The sequence below is a fragment of the Boleophthalmus pectinirostris genome, unplaced genomic scaffold (assembly GCF_026225935.1).
Source record: "Boleophthalmus pectinirostris isolate CB_2022bp ecotype Guang Dong unplaced genomic scaffold, ASM2622593v1 HiC_scaffold_1, whole genome shotgun sequence".
Taxonomy (NCBI): Eukaryota; Metazoa; Chordata; class Actinopteri; order Gobiiformes; family Gobiidae; genus Boleophthalmus; species Boleophthalmus pectinirostris.
Window position 1 is genome coordinate 34,446,087 of NW_026570970.1, and position 14,729 is coordinate 34,460,815.

The window sequence follows — 14,729 nt, forward strand, 5'->3', positions numbered from 1 at the left end:
CTTTGAATTGCTTTGTGTACAAATTGTACTATACAAATACACTTGCCGTGATTAAATCCTGAGATGAAACTAGCTCCATCTCCAGTTTCAGCCTCAACTTGTTCCATGACAGAAATAAGTCTGACCAAAGAGAATTCAGGCCTCAAGTTTATGGCTACGTTTATATGACGGAAGACGCAAAAGTGGGATCGCGTCTTCACTTTTTATTCCGTGTTTAGACGAGTGTGTGGAAATAGATTGGGTATGCATTAGGGATCGATCGTCGGGAGAATTAACGATCAATTTTCGATTTATCATGAACGTTTTTATATAATAAGTATCATCATTATTATTACTATTACTAATCTGTATTAATAAACTCAACTTTACGACATATAAACCATCACCACTCTAGAGCCGCATCAGCCCGTTTAACGTTATAATTCAGGTTTGCGCAAGTCTCACAGAAACCAAACTTAAAACCGCATGGCTCATTTGCATAAACTAAGTGAAGTGTGAAGAATCCCTCAGTCGTCCAGGTAGAATCCATGACGAGGAGAAAATTCAGTTAGTCGACTGGACAAAAGTTAGTTTGGTTGAAGATGTTTTCATCCAAGCAGTTCAGAAGAAGAAGCAGCTTGGATGAGCTGCGAACGTCTTCAACCAAATTAACTTTTGTCCAGTCGAATAACTGAATTTTCTCCTCGCCATAAATTAAGCGAAGAAAAAAAATCCGCTCTTGTGCACTGATGCGGTTCAGCTTGTGTCAGACTAAGGGACATGACTCAGTGGAATGTAGGTGTTCATTCTGGGCCCTTCCCCCCTTCTCCAGCCCTTCTCTTCTGGCTCTGCGACTCTTCACTTGAACAGACTTATACCAATTTTCGGTGCAAGACATCCTAGGTTGGCAAACGAAAGATGCTTCCGATAAAATATTTTGTCGTTTCTACCCACAAGCGTTCTCGTGTGAAGAGGCCCTCGCTCGTGGTGACTTTGGGAAGGCCAGAGCAATGGAGCAACGACATCACGGAAAATGGGCTCGAAGTGTGACTTTTTTTAATGATTTAACTAAACGAGAGAGGAGCCACAGCGCACGGACAACAGTTTGATATGGGACACCGAACTTTTTTGGTCATTCTGATCTGAAGAGTGTGGAGCCTGGAGAATGAAGTTGCCTGACCTCTTCCTGATGCGCGGTTGTACGTGCAGAGCTCGAGCTCCACTGTGCATAAAAGTAAAGCTGTAATGGAACTCTTCACATGTAGCCTAGAAGAAACGATAAAATCCAGGCCGACGTGTTTGCAGTTTGACCGGGAATGAAAGATGAGGAGACGAAGAGACAAAGGCAAACGTGATTAAGGAGTGAATAGCCAGAACCCGCAAAAAAAAATGTTCCTCCTCATCCTTCAAAACATCTAATCAACCAAATATTTCATGACCCCCCTGCTGAAGACCTCTGTTCTAGATAAAGCAATAAAATTTCCATGGAGACAAGCAGGTGACAGACCCTAGAAAAGTTGCGAAGTGCACCTTGAAGTACATTTCTTCAGGTGATACTTTTACTTGTTTGTTTGTTTTTTTGCTCCAGTATCTGTACTTTTTCTTAAACAACAAACTCGGACACTTATTCCACCACTGCAGCTAAACATAAAGAGGGTTCCAAAAGGGTCTGGGAGAGACCTCTAGATTACTCAAACATGCATGGATTGAGTTTTTGATGAGGAAACAAGGGTCAACCTTCAGAAACCTTCAGAAAGTCCATTTAGCATAACAACGTCTTTAAAATGTTCACAAGTCCAACTCAGGAGGCACTTTTTTTCACTTTTTTTTTTCGTCCATTGTGCTTAGACTTTGCTCTCGTTCCTGTCTTCTTGCTGCCTCCCCGGTAACCTGAACTTCTTGGCGTCGCTAAACGTCCCTACACCGTTGCGTAACTTTCCGATGTCGCCCAACGGCAGCTGCGTGGAACTGTACGCCAACGGGGGTATGGTGTTCACGAGGATCAGCTGGAGCGGCTTTTTCTCCGGGTGATATCGGCATCGCACGTAGCGTAAAAAAGCGGCGCGGTAGGTTTTGTTAAACAACGTGTAGACGAGGGGGTTCACGGCGGAGGACAGGTACCCCACCCACACGAACACGTTCAGGAGCCCCGACATCAAGTTGGGATCGCACATCTCCGAATCGCAAACGACCACGAGAACGTTTGTGATGAAAAACGGGCACCACATGATCACGAAAAGGAAAAACACGATCCCCAACACCTTCGACGCCTTCTGTTCGTTGGAGATCGACTGCATCGTCCGGCGTCCGTGAGTCGGTCCAGAAACGTTGCCGCTTTGAGTTTCGCGAGTTAAAGATCGGCGGAATAGCTTCTCGACGATATCGAAGCTTGCGGGAGGAAGCTTAGAGTGAACGTCGTGCTCCACTTCGGGCGGGGTACGAGTTGGTCCAAGCATAAGGTGGCTTCGTTCTGCAGGGCGTTGATGGTGAGGAAGTAGGTGACCACCATGATCGTGAGGGGGACGAAGAACGCCACGAAGGAGCCCACCAGGACGAAGCTGTCGTCCGTCAACAGGCAGCTGCCGTCTTTGAAGACTTTGGAGTGATCGCGGAGGCCGAGGACCGGGATGGGCATGGAGATACCTGAAAGAGAGAGGGAGAGAGAGAGGGGGAAGAGAAGAGAGGGGAAGGAGAGGAGAAAGGGCGAGGGGGTGAGAGAGGGCGAGAGAGAAAGAGATGAGGGAGAGGAAAGAGGAAGAGAGGGAGAGGAGAGAGACAAGGGAGAGACAGAGAAAGAGGGTGAGAGAGAGGGAAAGGAGAGGGGGGATGAAAGAGAGAAAGAGACAGATGAGAGAGAGGAAAGAAGGGAGGAGGGCAATAGAGAGAAAAGGAGAGAGATGAGAGAGGAAAGAGATGAGTGAGAGGAAAGAGGAAGAGAGGGAGAGGAGAGAGAGAAGGGAGGGAACGGAGAGAGGGGAGTGATAGAGAGAGAGAGAGGGGGGGAAAGAGGAAGAGAGAGAGAGGGAGAGAAGAGAGAGGACAGAGAGACACAGCAAGAGGGTAAGAGAGAGAGAAAGGAGGGGGGATGAGAGAGAGAAAGAGACAGATGAGAGAGCGAGGGAGCGAGGAAAGAGAAAGAGGGGGATAGGGGAGAGAGAGGCGTGAGAGAGAGAGAAAGAGAGAGATAAGAGAGGGTGGGAGAGGAAAGAGGAAGAGAGGGAGAGGAGAGAGAGAAGGGGGTGGATAGAGAGAGAGAGGGGTGAAAGAGAGTGAGAGAAAGAAAGAGAGAGAGGACAGACAGAGGGAGAGAGAGGGGTGAGAGAGAGGGAAAGGAGAGAGAGAGAGAAAGAGAAAGAGAGAGAGAGGGAGCAAGAGAGGAAAGAGAAATGGGAGAAGGGGAATAGAGAGAAAAAGAGAGAGATGAGAGACAGAAAAGAGGAAGATGAGAGGAGGGGACAGAGAGAGGGGGTGAGAGAGAGAAAGAGATGAGAGAGGAAAGAGGAAGAGAGGGAGAGGAGAGAGACAAATGAGGGGACGGAGAGACAAAAGGGAGAGAGAGGAGAGGGGGTGAGAGAGAGAAAGAGACAGATGAGAGAGAGGAGAGAGGGAGGGAGAGAGAGAGGAAAGAGAGAAGGGAGGAGGGCAATAGAGAGAAAAGGAGAGAGATGAGAGAGAGGAAAGAGAAAGAGGGGGATGGGGAGAGAGAGATGGGTGAGAGACAGAGAGAAAGAGAGAGAAAGAGATGAGAGAGGGTGGGAGAGGAAGGAGGAAGAGAGGGAGAGGAGAGAGAAGGGAGTGGACAGAGAGAGAGGGGTGAAAGAGAGGGAAAGGAGAGAGAAAGAGGTTAGAGAGAGAGAAAGAAAGAGAGAGAGAAGAGAAGAAGAGAGTGGGGATGGGTGATAGAGAGATGAGAGACAGGAGAGAGCGAGGGAGAGAGGAAAGAAGGAGGGGAGGCCAGTAGAAAGATAAAGAAAGAGATGAGAGAGAGGGATGAGGAAGAGAGGAAGAGGAGAAAGGGGAGGGAACAGAGAGAAAGGGGTGAGTGAGAGAAAGGAGAGGAGAGAGTGAGGTGGTGAGAGATGGGAGGGAGAGAGAGGGAAAGGAGAGAGAGAGGAATAGGAGAGGGGGGTGAGAGAGAGAAAGAGAGAGAGGAGGAGGGAAATAAAGAGAAAAGGAGAGATGAGAGAGGAAGAGAGGGAGAGGGGACAGAGAGAAATAAGAGATAGAGACAGAGAGAAAGAGAGAGATGGAGAGAGAGAGAAAGGTGTGTGACGGAGAGAGAAAGAGGAAGGTGAGAGAGGGTCAGAAAATAGAAAGAGAGGGAGGAGAGAGAAAGAGATAGAAAGGAGAGGGAGCGGGATGAGAGAGAGATAGAGCAGAGGGGGAAGGGACAGAGAGGAAAAAGAGGGAAGGGGACAAAAGAGAGAGAAAGACAGATGAGAGAGAGGAAAGAAGAAGAGAGGGAGAGGACAGAGAGAGAGTGGGGGGTGTGAGAGAGAATGTGAGAGAGGGACAGAGAGAAAAAGAGAGGACAGGGAGAGAGAAAAGTGAAGGAAGAGAAAGGGCGACAGAGAGAGAAGGCAGAGGGAAGAGAGAGACAGAGAGAGAGGGAGACGTGGAGGGAGAGAAAGGTGTGTGACAGAGAGAGAAAAAGAGGGACATCGAAAGAGGGTGAGAGAAGAGAGAAAAGAGAGTGAAAGAGAGACAGAGAGAGGAGGGAGACAGAAAGAAGCGAGAGAAGAGGGGGGAGAGGAAAGAGAGGAGGATGAGAGAGGGGACAAAGAGAGAGAAGAACTGAAATTAGAAAACAGATCCAAACCTCAAAGCTCAAGTGAAGGAGGTTTTCAAACGTATAATAAAACACATTTGCATTTAACGACATGTCTTCATATTTGTTATTGACTAAACATCTGCAGCCCACTCATTATGTTTTTTTTTTTTTTCTTCACGATCTTCTTGCATTTAAAGGGACAGTCCTGAATTTTGGACATAGGACCTCATTTCCTTGTGAGCCAGAGTGTTGGAGACGTGTGGAGACACTTTTTAAAATATTTGCAGAGGTCACTGGTGCTAGGCTAGTGTATGTCAATGGCCATAGTTAGCCTGACACTAAAAACAGTCTTACCCACTCCACAAAACACCCGAAGAAAATCTGTTCTTACACCAGACTGTCCATGTGAATGTCTGTGTTGATAGAATCATTTTAGAAGTAAAACCAACCTTGCATTTGAAGGATTTATGTTTGAGCAGCAGCAGTGAGTTGTACTTCCTGATAGAAAGCTTGGCAGTGGCGGATTGATATATGAGAAAATAGTCCCTCAACATGCAACGATTCATGCGATGCAAGGTTAGTTTTATTTCAAACATTATTCTATCAACACAGACATTTACCTTGACAGTCTGGAGTAATAATAGATTTGTTTTGGGTGTTTTGTGGAGTGGGTAAGACTGTTTTTAGTGCAGGATAACTATGGCCATTGACATGCACTAGCCTAGCACCAGCAACCTCTGCAAATACAAGGACTGGATGGAATATTTTAAAAAGTGTCTCCACACGTCTCCAACACTCTGGCTCACTAGGAAATGAGGTCCATCCATCCATCCATTCGCTTATTATGTCTCTCGGCTGGCCTGGGAACGCCTCAAGGTCCCCCCGGAGGAGCTTCAGGACGTATCTGGGGTGAAGGAAGCTGCTTAGGCTGCTGCCTCCGTGACCCGGCCCCGGATAAGTGGAAGAAAATGAAGTCCTATGTCCAAAATTCCAGACTGTCACTTTAAAAAGGGCTCACACTATTTTCTGATTTTCCAGTGTTTAATGTAGTTTCCTCATCACAAACAGACCTGGAGTTGGGTTTTATTTCATTCACACATGTTTAACACACAAATCCTGCCGATTTAGGCTGAGTTCTTCTCTCAAACAAAAACACTCCATTCTGTTCCACCTTGTGATGTCATGCGGTAATAGAGGAAGTGCTCCATTGTGTTTTTAAACTTATAAACTCACTAGAATCATTTCAACCCTGGAATTGCCAATCTCTACTGAACTAAAGGTAAAAAGGAGCTGTTGACCTGAAAACAACCACTACATTTTTACATTTTATTGTTATTTACAAAAAAAAAAAAAAAAAAAACATTGGACATTATGACCAAGTTGTGCAAGTTACAATTTGGTGTTTTGGTTCTCAAGACGATTATTCAATCAGAAAGAATGAGTCTCTCATTTGGGTTTCCACTTTCAATGCTGAAATCCAATCCAAATATTTGAATTTATTTATTTATTTTTTTTGGAGGATAAGCCTCTTGAGATGTTTGGCCATCTTGTTTTTGAGGGGGTCCTCAAAATTACAACAGCAGAAGACAGATACAGTAAGGCTCACAGTCAGCTTCATAAACTCATAAAAACAAAACAACAAAATCAACACAACCACACACACACACACACACACGCACACACACACACACACACACACACACACACACACGCACACACACACACACACACACACACACACGCGTGCGACTGTTAGGCACCTAATGCATCAAATTTGAACAAAAAGTAAGACAGAGTACAAATATAATCACACAATACAAACCCAGAGACACTGAAGGATGGGTCAAATGCATGTCTAACCCAGAGACACTGAAGGATGGGTCAAATGCAGCTTTAACCCAGAGACACTGAAGGATGGGTCAAATGCAGGTTTAACCCAGAGACACTGAAGATTGGGTCAAATGCAGAGGACACATTTCTCTACAGGGACAATAAAGTGTACTTTACCTAACCTCAAGCACTTCAGGTGGAACATATGAAAAACAAACCTCATTTTGTTTTTCATATGTTCCAGTCAATCTGTTTAAGAATTGCTATAGCGATGTAAATTACCTGCACCCGAGCAGTACAGCACCGCCCCCGCCCATTATAGATTACACCACACTATTGCACCTCATACTCTATGGCAGAGGTGCTCACACTTTTTCAGCATGCGAGCTACTTCCAAAATAACCAAGTCATAATGATCTACCTAATACAACGCCAAACAAACTGCACTGAAACACTCTGTGCCCCTTTTTTGGACCCTCACCCACAGTTTGTGAACCCCTTCTTTAAGAGAACTTCCTCTGGCACTTTACACAAAACTGTGAAAAAAGTGAAGGCAGTAGGTAAGATTTTTAAACCTGTTCTGTAAAGTTCCAAACTGGAGTTGCATTCTTTTCTGGTTTTGCAGTGATATTTACCAGCCTCTGCACATTTACCAAACCAAACGCACATCGTGACAAACACAGATGCACTTGTGCACTTTTGTTAGACAAACTTCAGCCAAATGTGGCAGTAGGTCTGTTCTGTAGATCCGCTCTATGCTGTAGACCTGCTTTGTGCCAACACTGGAACACAAATTTAGACTCGTTTTTGCTTCACGTTTGGTCTTGCTCTTCTAATCAGCCGCACTGTGGGAGGGGCTTGTGTTCGCTGTACGCAGGAAGGAGCGAGAGCGTGAAAAGGCGAGGGGCGGCGTGCTGACGTGAGGCAGATGGACAGGTAGGATGTTTAGGAAGTTGAACCTGCCCTGTGATGCACGCTGGTACACGAGGGCACACGCTGTTGCAGACGAGCCGTGCATAGGGAGCGTGTGTGTTTGTGATGTGCCGTAGAGTCTCCGCAGGTTTCAAATGAGCGCACAGGCTGCACTGAGACGCCCCACACGCTCCTGCACACCTGTACAATTTTATTGCCAACAGCAGCGGCCGTAATGAAATATGATCACACTTGTTGAGTGTCAGACCTCGAGTGAGAGACAAGACCGAGTCCAAACGCGAGTCCGAGACGAGACACGGCGATCTACCCACACGACCTTGGTGATCGACTGGTAGATCGTGATTGACGTATTGAGCACCCCTGACCTATGGACTGAACGAAGATTAAACCAAGACTAACCCAGGACTAACCTAGGACTGATTGCAGGACTGAAGAGGAGGACTAAACCAGGACTGATCTAGGACTAAAACAGGAGTAAAATAGGACTAAACCAGAACTCACAGTCGGGACGGGCTTGGAGATGATCACAGGAGAAAGGACTTACAGAGAGCGACGCACCTCACGATAAGCGCGACAATTTCCCGATCGCTCAGCACTTCAGAATCCTACTGCTAGCGATCGAACATTTATTTTAATTTGGCAGCTGAACGCATTCTGTACTGAACAGGAGACACGGCATGGAGAAGATTGATTGACAATGGTCTATAATCCATTAGCCAATCAGGACGCTGGGGGAGGAACACAATACACGCTCATACGCTGTAAAAAAAAAAAAAAAAAAAAGGCATGCAAACGTGCACTAAAAAAATCTGCGAAACAGCAAGACTGCCAAAGGTGAACCACGATATAGTGAGGGACGACTATATTTAGGAGAACTGAGATGAATGCATTGAAAGATAAATAATAAACAGTGAAGTTGACGTTTTGAGGTTTGGAGATGTAGACTTAATAATAAAGCTTTACTCAAATGTGTGAAAGAAACAAAACACAACTCCAGGTTTGTTTTTGAGGAGGTGACGACATTTGAACACTACTAAAAGCTCACTAGAGTTCATTTTGCGTAATCTCGGACCTTTAACCCGATTGTCCCTCTTTAGTCCTTCTTCGGTCTGTGCTTGGTTTACTGTACCTCAGTATTCTCTCATGTTACCTCAGAAGTGTGATAATTCTTCACTTTTAGTTTGACTTTGTCCAAATCTCTCAACTTCACTTTCAAATGTCACAAACCGGAAAGAGCCCCAATCAGTGTGCTCAGTGTGAAAAGGCTGACATTTCGTGGCGGTCGTGCAGACTCTCAGGGCTGGCCTTCAGATGCTTTCGAAATGACATTAAAATACACATGTTTTTCAGACAGGATCATGTTCGCCACACACGCTTTTCTTCACAAACCTCTAAAGCGTCTCCACGACTTTAAGAAGACTTTCGGATCTTTGTATTGTGTTTTTAAAGGTCCAGTAAAACACAAAATTGATGATTAATGTTGTTATCTCATCACAAACATACGTGGAGTTGTGTTTTGTTTCATTCACACATGTTTGAGTAACCCTTTATTATTAGTCTCCAAAAGCTCAAAATGCTCTAATCCACCTTGTGATGTCATGAAGTGGTAGAGTGTCAAGTTAAGAGCTACATTTTACCTTTTGGTCAGTAGAGATTGGTAATTCCAAGGTTGAAATCACTGACATAATTCTAGTGAAGGTGTATGGAGCATTTCCTGTATCACCACATGACATCACAAGGTGGACCAGAGTGTTTTCCGTTTAAGAAAAGAACTCAGCCTAAATATACAGGGTTGTGTGTATTGTGTGTATTTGTGTTGTGTGAATGAAACAAAACACAACCCCAGGTCTGTTTGTGATGAGGAAACAATATTAGAACAAAGGTCATAGGGCACTCACACCTCACAGCAAGAAGGTTTCTGGTTCGAGTCCTGGGTTTTTGTGAGTGGGGTTTGCATGTTCTCCCTGTGTCTGGCTGGGTTTTCTCCATCGACCCAAAACATGCACCACAGGTCACATCCTCCAGCTAAGGTCCTGACCAAGACTAGACCAAGATCTGGAGATCAGGGACATTGAAAGACGGGTCAAATGCAGGTCTAACTCAGAGATATGGAAGGACCGGTAAAATGCAAATCTAAGCCAGAGACACTGAAGGATGGTTTAAATGCAAGTCTAATCCAGAAACCAGGGCAGATGGGTCAAATGTAGGTCTAACCCAGAGACACTGAAGGATGGGTCAAATGCAGGTTTAACACAGTGACACTTAAGATTGGCTCAAATGCAGGTCTAACCCAGAGAAACAGATGGACGGGTCAAATGTAGGTCTTACCCAGAGACACTGAAAAATGGGTCAAATGCAAGCTTAACCCAGAGACACTGGAGGATGTGTCAAATGCAGATTTAACCCAGAGACACTGAAGGATGGGTCAAATGCAGATCTAACAAAGTGACAATGAAAGATGGGTCAAATGCAGGTCTAACCCAGAGACACTGAAGGACGGGTCAAATGTAGGACTAACCCACAGATACTGAAGGATGGGTCAAATACAAGTCTAATCCAGAAACCAAGGCAGGTGGGTCAAATGTAGGTCTAACTCAGAGACACTGAAAGACCGGTCAAATGCAAGCTTCACCCAGAGACACAAAAGGATGGGTCAAATGCAGGTTTATCCCAGACACACTGGAGGATGTGTCAAATGCAGGTTTTACCCAGAGACATTGAAGGTTGGGTCAAATGTAGGTCTAACCCAGAGACACTTAAAGCTGGGTCAAATGCAAACTAAAATCAGAGACACCAAAGGATGGGTCAAATGCAGGCTTATCCCAGAGACACTGGAGGATGTGTCAAATGCAGATCTAACAAAGTGACAATGAAAGAAGGGTCAAATACAGGTTTAACCCAGAGACACTGTAGGATTGGTCAAATGCAGGTTTAACTCAAAAACATTGAAGGATGTGTCAAATGCAGGTGGAACCCAGACACACTGAAGGATGAGTCAAATGCAAGCTTAACCCAGAGACACCTAAGGATGGGTCAAATGTAGGATTAACCCAGAGACAATGAAGACTGGGTCAAATGCAGAGGACACATTTCCTTACAGTGACAATAAAGTGTACTTTACCTAACTTCAAACAGTTTAGCTGGAACATGAAAAACAAACCTCATCTTTTTTTTTCATATGTTCCAGCCGAACTGTTTGAGGACAGATATAGTGACCTCGAAATAAAAACGGCAATGTAAACTAATTATTCTAAAATATAACGTCAATTCTATGAAGATGGCTCCACTTCTTTTATAAAACCAAAACTCCCACACATCCTTCCAGCTTCTTCTTCTCTCTCAAACAGTGGAGGTCTCTCTCTGATTGTCACAGATTTCCAGAGGAGATCATTATATTATGCTCCGTATATCCACATGAAACAGTCGAGGGGCAGTCGCAGCGGCAGCGTGTGCAGATGAGACGAAGTACAAAGAAACGCACATTCAGAATGTCCAATTTGCAGAGAGAGGAGCGACGTGAATGAATTATGGATGAAATCAAACCCTCAAACACGACACGGAAAATCTGCACAAGAATTCCATTATTGAGTGATGATTAAACAGGGGTATTTGACTTCTCCGGGGTCTTCGCAGGAAACAACGTTATGATGCTGACTGTAAAGAGGGTTCAAATAGGGCCTGGGAGAGATCACAAGATTACTCAAACATGCAAGGGTGACATAGAATATAACTGTTACATAGCAACCATAACGTTTATAATAGGCTAAACTAAGGCCCCATCCACACTAGTGTGTATTCAAGTCATTTTTGTTGCAGATGCAGTATTCGTCCACACTAATCTGATTGAAACAGCTCCAGAGACGGAACGTTCTGGTGCCACAAGCTCCCACGAATTCATTTGAGTACGGATTTGATCCGGCACAGTGTAGACGCCTGCAACGCTGATACTCTGATGTAGGTCTGTGCGTCGCAAAGTAATTCACCGCCAAAACGCTAAGAGGCTAGAATATATGTCCATTCATATAAACAGTCTATGTGTACGACCTGCAGACGTATAATCTCTGAAAGGTTTAACATGAACCATCTCCAACACGACAGAAGAGCAGAACAGACTCACCATCAGCAGAACACCCCTCTGTCACAGAAAGAACACTCATGTTCTACTGAGTCGTGCCCTTTAGTCCGACAGAAGCTGAACTGCATCAGCGCACAATAGCGAGCTGTTTTTGAGTGCTCAGTTTATGCTAATGAGCCATGTGGTTTTAAATTTTGTCTCTATAAAACGTAAAAACAAATATGCTCAAAGCTGTGTGGATAGGGAAAACCTGCTGACACAGAAACAACGTGTCTAGATGCAGTTTGTTTCCGATACGGTGATACTGTGATACGTTTCAGTGTAAATTTACACAATAGTCATTACTAGTGCTGTCAATTGATAAAATATTGAATTGCAATTAATCTCATGATTGTCATACACATTTTTGTCCCTTAAATAATTTTAATACTTAGTTTACTTTATTTTCTCAATGTAGAAAAGTGGATAGGCTTTGTGCAAATGTTGTTTTTTTCTTACCGTGTTTGTCAGCCCCAACACTGCTGTACTAAGGGCGAGTGACGTTATGCTTACACAACAGCAGCTTGGAGCAGTGAGAACAGTCAGTAGAGAGGCTGCAAAACTTGTCTCTGTCACAGTCCTTTTTGAAGGTGAGTGCAGATTTGGCGTATGTTTTGTTTTGTGTTTTCACTGTGACAGGGCACAGAGCTTCTCAGTTTTGTACAAATTGTTTTGCTTCCTGCTTACAGCGACATCCTGTAGTTTTTATAATGTTACTAGCAGTGGCCACAGCTTATTAAAAAAATAGTTTGCGATAAAATAAAATAAAAAAAAAGAACGCTGTTTAAATTGTTTTGTGTTAACTCGTTAATAACGCAATATTTTTGACAAGACTAGTTACTAGAGTAGTTTCCTCATCACAAACAGACCAGGAGTTGTGTTTTGTTTCATTCACACATGTTTAACACACAAACTCTGTGTATTTATACTGAGTTCTTCTCTTAAACAGAAAGCACTCTGTTCCACCTTGTGATGTCATGTGCAGACGGGAACCCTCAGGCCCTTCAAGGTATTCAGTGAAGGCCCAAGAAAAAAATATTGAATGCATTTTTGTACTTCTAATAATAGTAGTAGTGAGTAATAAACACTAGTAGTAATAATTTCTAGATCATTGTTATAAACTTAGACTGATATTTCTTGGGAAACAAAGGGTTAATATAATGGAAAGCAAATGGACCAATCACAATTTTCCTTCCAGTGATCTCTGGGTAAATCAGTGACACCCCTGCAGCACTGAACTAAAGAAACACCTGCAGGACCTTCGGCGGCTGCTGGAACGAAGGCCTGTGCAATTCAAGTCAATGTGGGGATGAATCTGAGATTGACAGTTGTTTTAGCCAATCATATTTCATTGAGTTATGGGCAGGATCATATCATGATATCTTCTGGGCCTTCGCGAATACCCTGTGAGCATCAAAAAACATGCTGGATGACTCTATTTGGACACATCAGGAGCGTCTGAAAGAAGGAGAAGAAAGAGCAAGACCCGAGAACCGGAGCTCAGAGCTCGCGGAGACTCAAAGTCCGCAGCCGGAACCAAGGCTCGGAAGGTGCATCTGAGCCAGAGCTTGGAGCCGAGGCTCGGAGCCCACGGACGGGGCAGAGGCTCGGAGCTCGCGGGCCGCGGATCCATCCATCTATAGTTGTTGAAGAGTAGCTAATGATTATTAAACAAATATATGAAGTAAGTGAATGTGTGATTTGCATCATTTAGTTGTTTTTTTTAATAAATGATGATCGACAATTGGTCCTAGTGAAAGCTCAGGGTCCAGGTCCACGGCTCACCACTGGTCATGTGGTACTACAGAAAGTACTCCACTGTCTTTTTAAGCTCCATACACCTTCACTAGAATCATTTGGATAATCTCAGTGCTGGAATTGCCAATCTCCACTAAACTAAAGGTAAAAAGTAGTTGTTAACTTGAAAACTACCGCTTTATGACATCACAAGTTGGAACAGAACATTCTGAGCTTTGGAGATGTAGCCAGACTGACAGTTAAGGGTTAATCAGACATGTGTGAATGAAACAAAAGGCAACTCCATGTATGTTTTTGATGAGGTAACAACATTCTAACATGACTAAAGGACCTTTAAATAAACCAAAAAACATGTTCTTTGCATTTTGGGATGGAATTCTGATGACATAGACATAGAGATATTCCGTATTACAGCTATTACCTGTGATTTTCAACTTTTTCTTCAATCTTTCTTTACAAACTTTCACGTTCACTGAGGTAAAACCAGGATAAATATTGACCACAGGTACTATCCAAACGAACCAAGCAGAATGGAAAAGAACATGTGAACCGTTCATACACACTTTAAAGCTCAGAGCCCTCCACCAGAGCCTGTGTGGATAGCCAGCAGCTGTTGTCTTTAGCCTTATTTAAACTCCCCCCTGCACCGTGAGTCAGTGCGAGCGACAGAACGACTTTGGGCCGCTCCTCTCTGCTCTTAAATTCATGAGTGACAGTTTGAGAGGTTCCCATCTGCCTGCTCCATATGTCCACACCACACCACACCGCACCACCACTCTGATGGAGAAGAGCAAAGACCAAGAATACCAAGTAATGCTGACGCTGATATTTCCCCGTGTCCTCGCACTGGGGGGGTTCTGCGTGTAGATCTGTGGAGGAATGTTCAGCGGTTACCAGGTTGTTATGTGGTTGGCCTGGGTCGAGCAGGGAACTAAGAATGGAAATTATCGTTGGCTACAAACCTGCATATTTACAAGTACAAATGCAAAAAAGTTATAATATTGATTCTTTGCAGCTGATGTCTTCAACGTTTTCTGTGGTTGTGACGCTAACTGTAGGCATGCTCTGTCTGAGGTTGTGTTACACTTTAATCTGAGCTTTATTTTAATACAATCTGAATGCTCAATTTAGATTTTTTGGGAAATCGGATTTTTATAGCGATAGCGATGTGCGTCATTGCTTCACTTACACAGAGTTTAGACACAATTTTCGTCTGACGAGAAGTAACGTTTGTGTACATTTGTGAGTGCCTACAAGTCATCAACTCACTTGATGATGACTTGTAGGTGGGATGAATGTGACCTGACATTTCAGACTGAAGTCACATGTCAAAAGATTGGATAT

The 14,729-nt window shown here is 44.1% G+C and overlaps 1 protein-coding gene across 1 annotated transcript in view; it reads right to left on the reverse strand.

Annotated features, from left to right (window-relative positions):
* Positions 1 to 1,823: 1,823 nt before the first annotated feature.
* Positions 1,824 to 14,729, reverse strand: part of htr2aa (5-hydroxytryptamine (serotonin) receptor 2A, genome duplicate a) — a 76,123-nt gene continuing 63,217 nt past the window's right edge. The window contains 2 exon segments of the mRNA XM_020931670.2: positions 1,824 to 2,356; positions 2,359 to 2,622. Coding sequence (XP_020787329.2) covers positions 1,824 to 2,356; positions 2,359 to 2,622 — 797 coding nt within the window.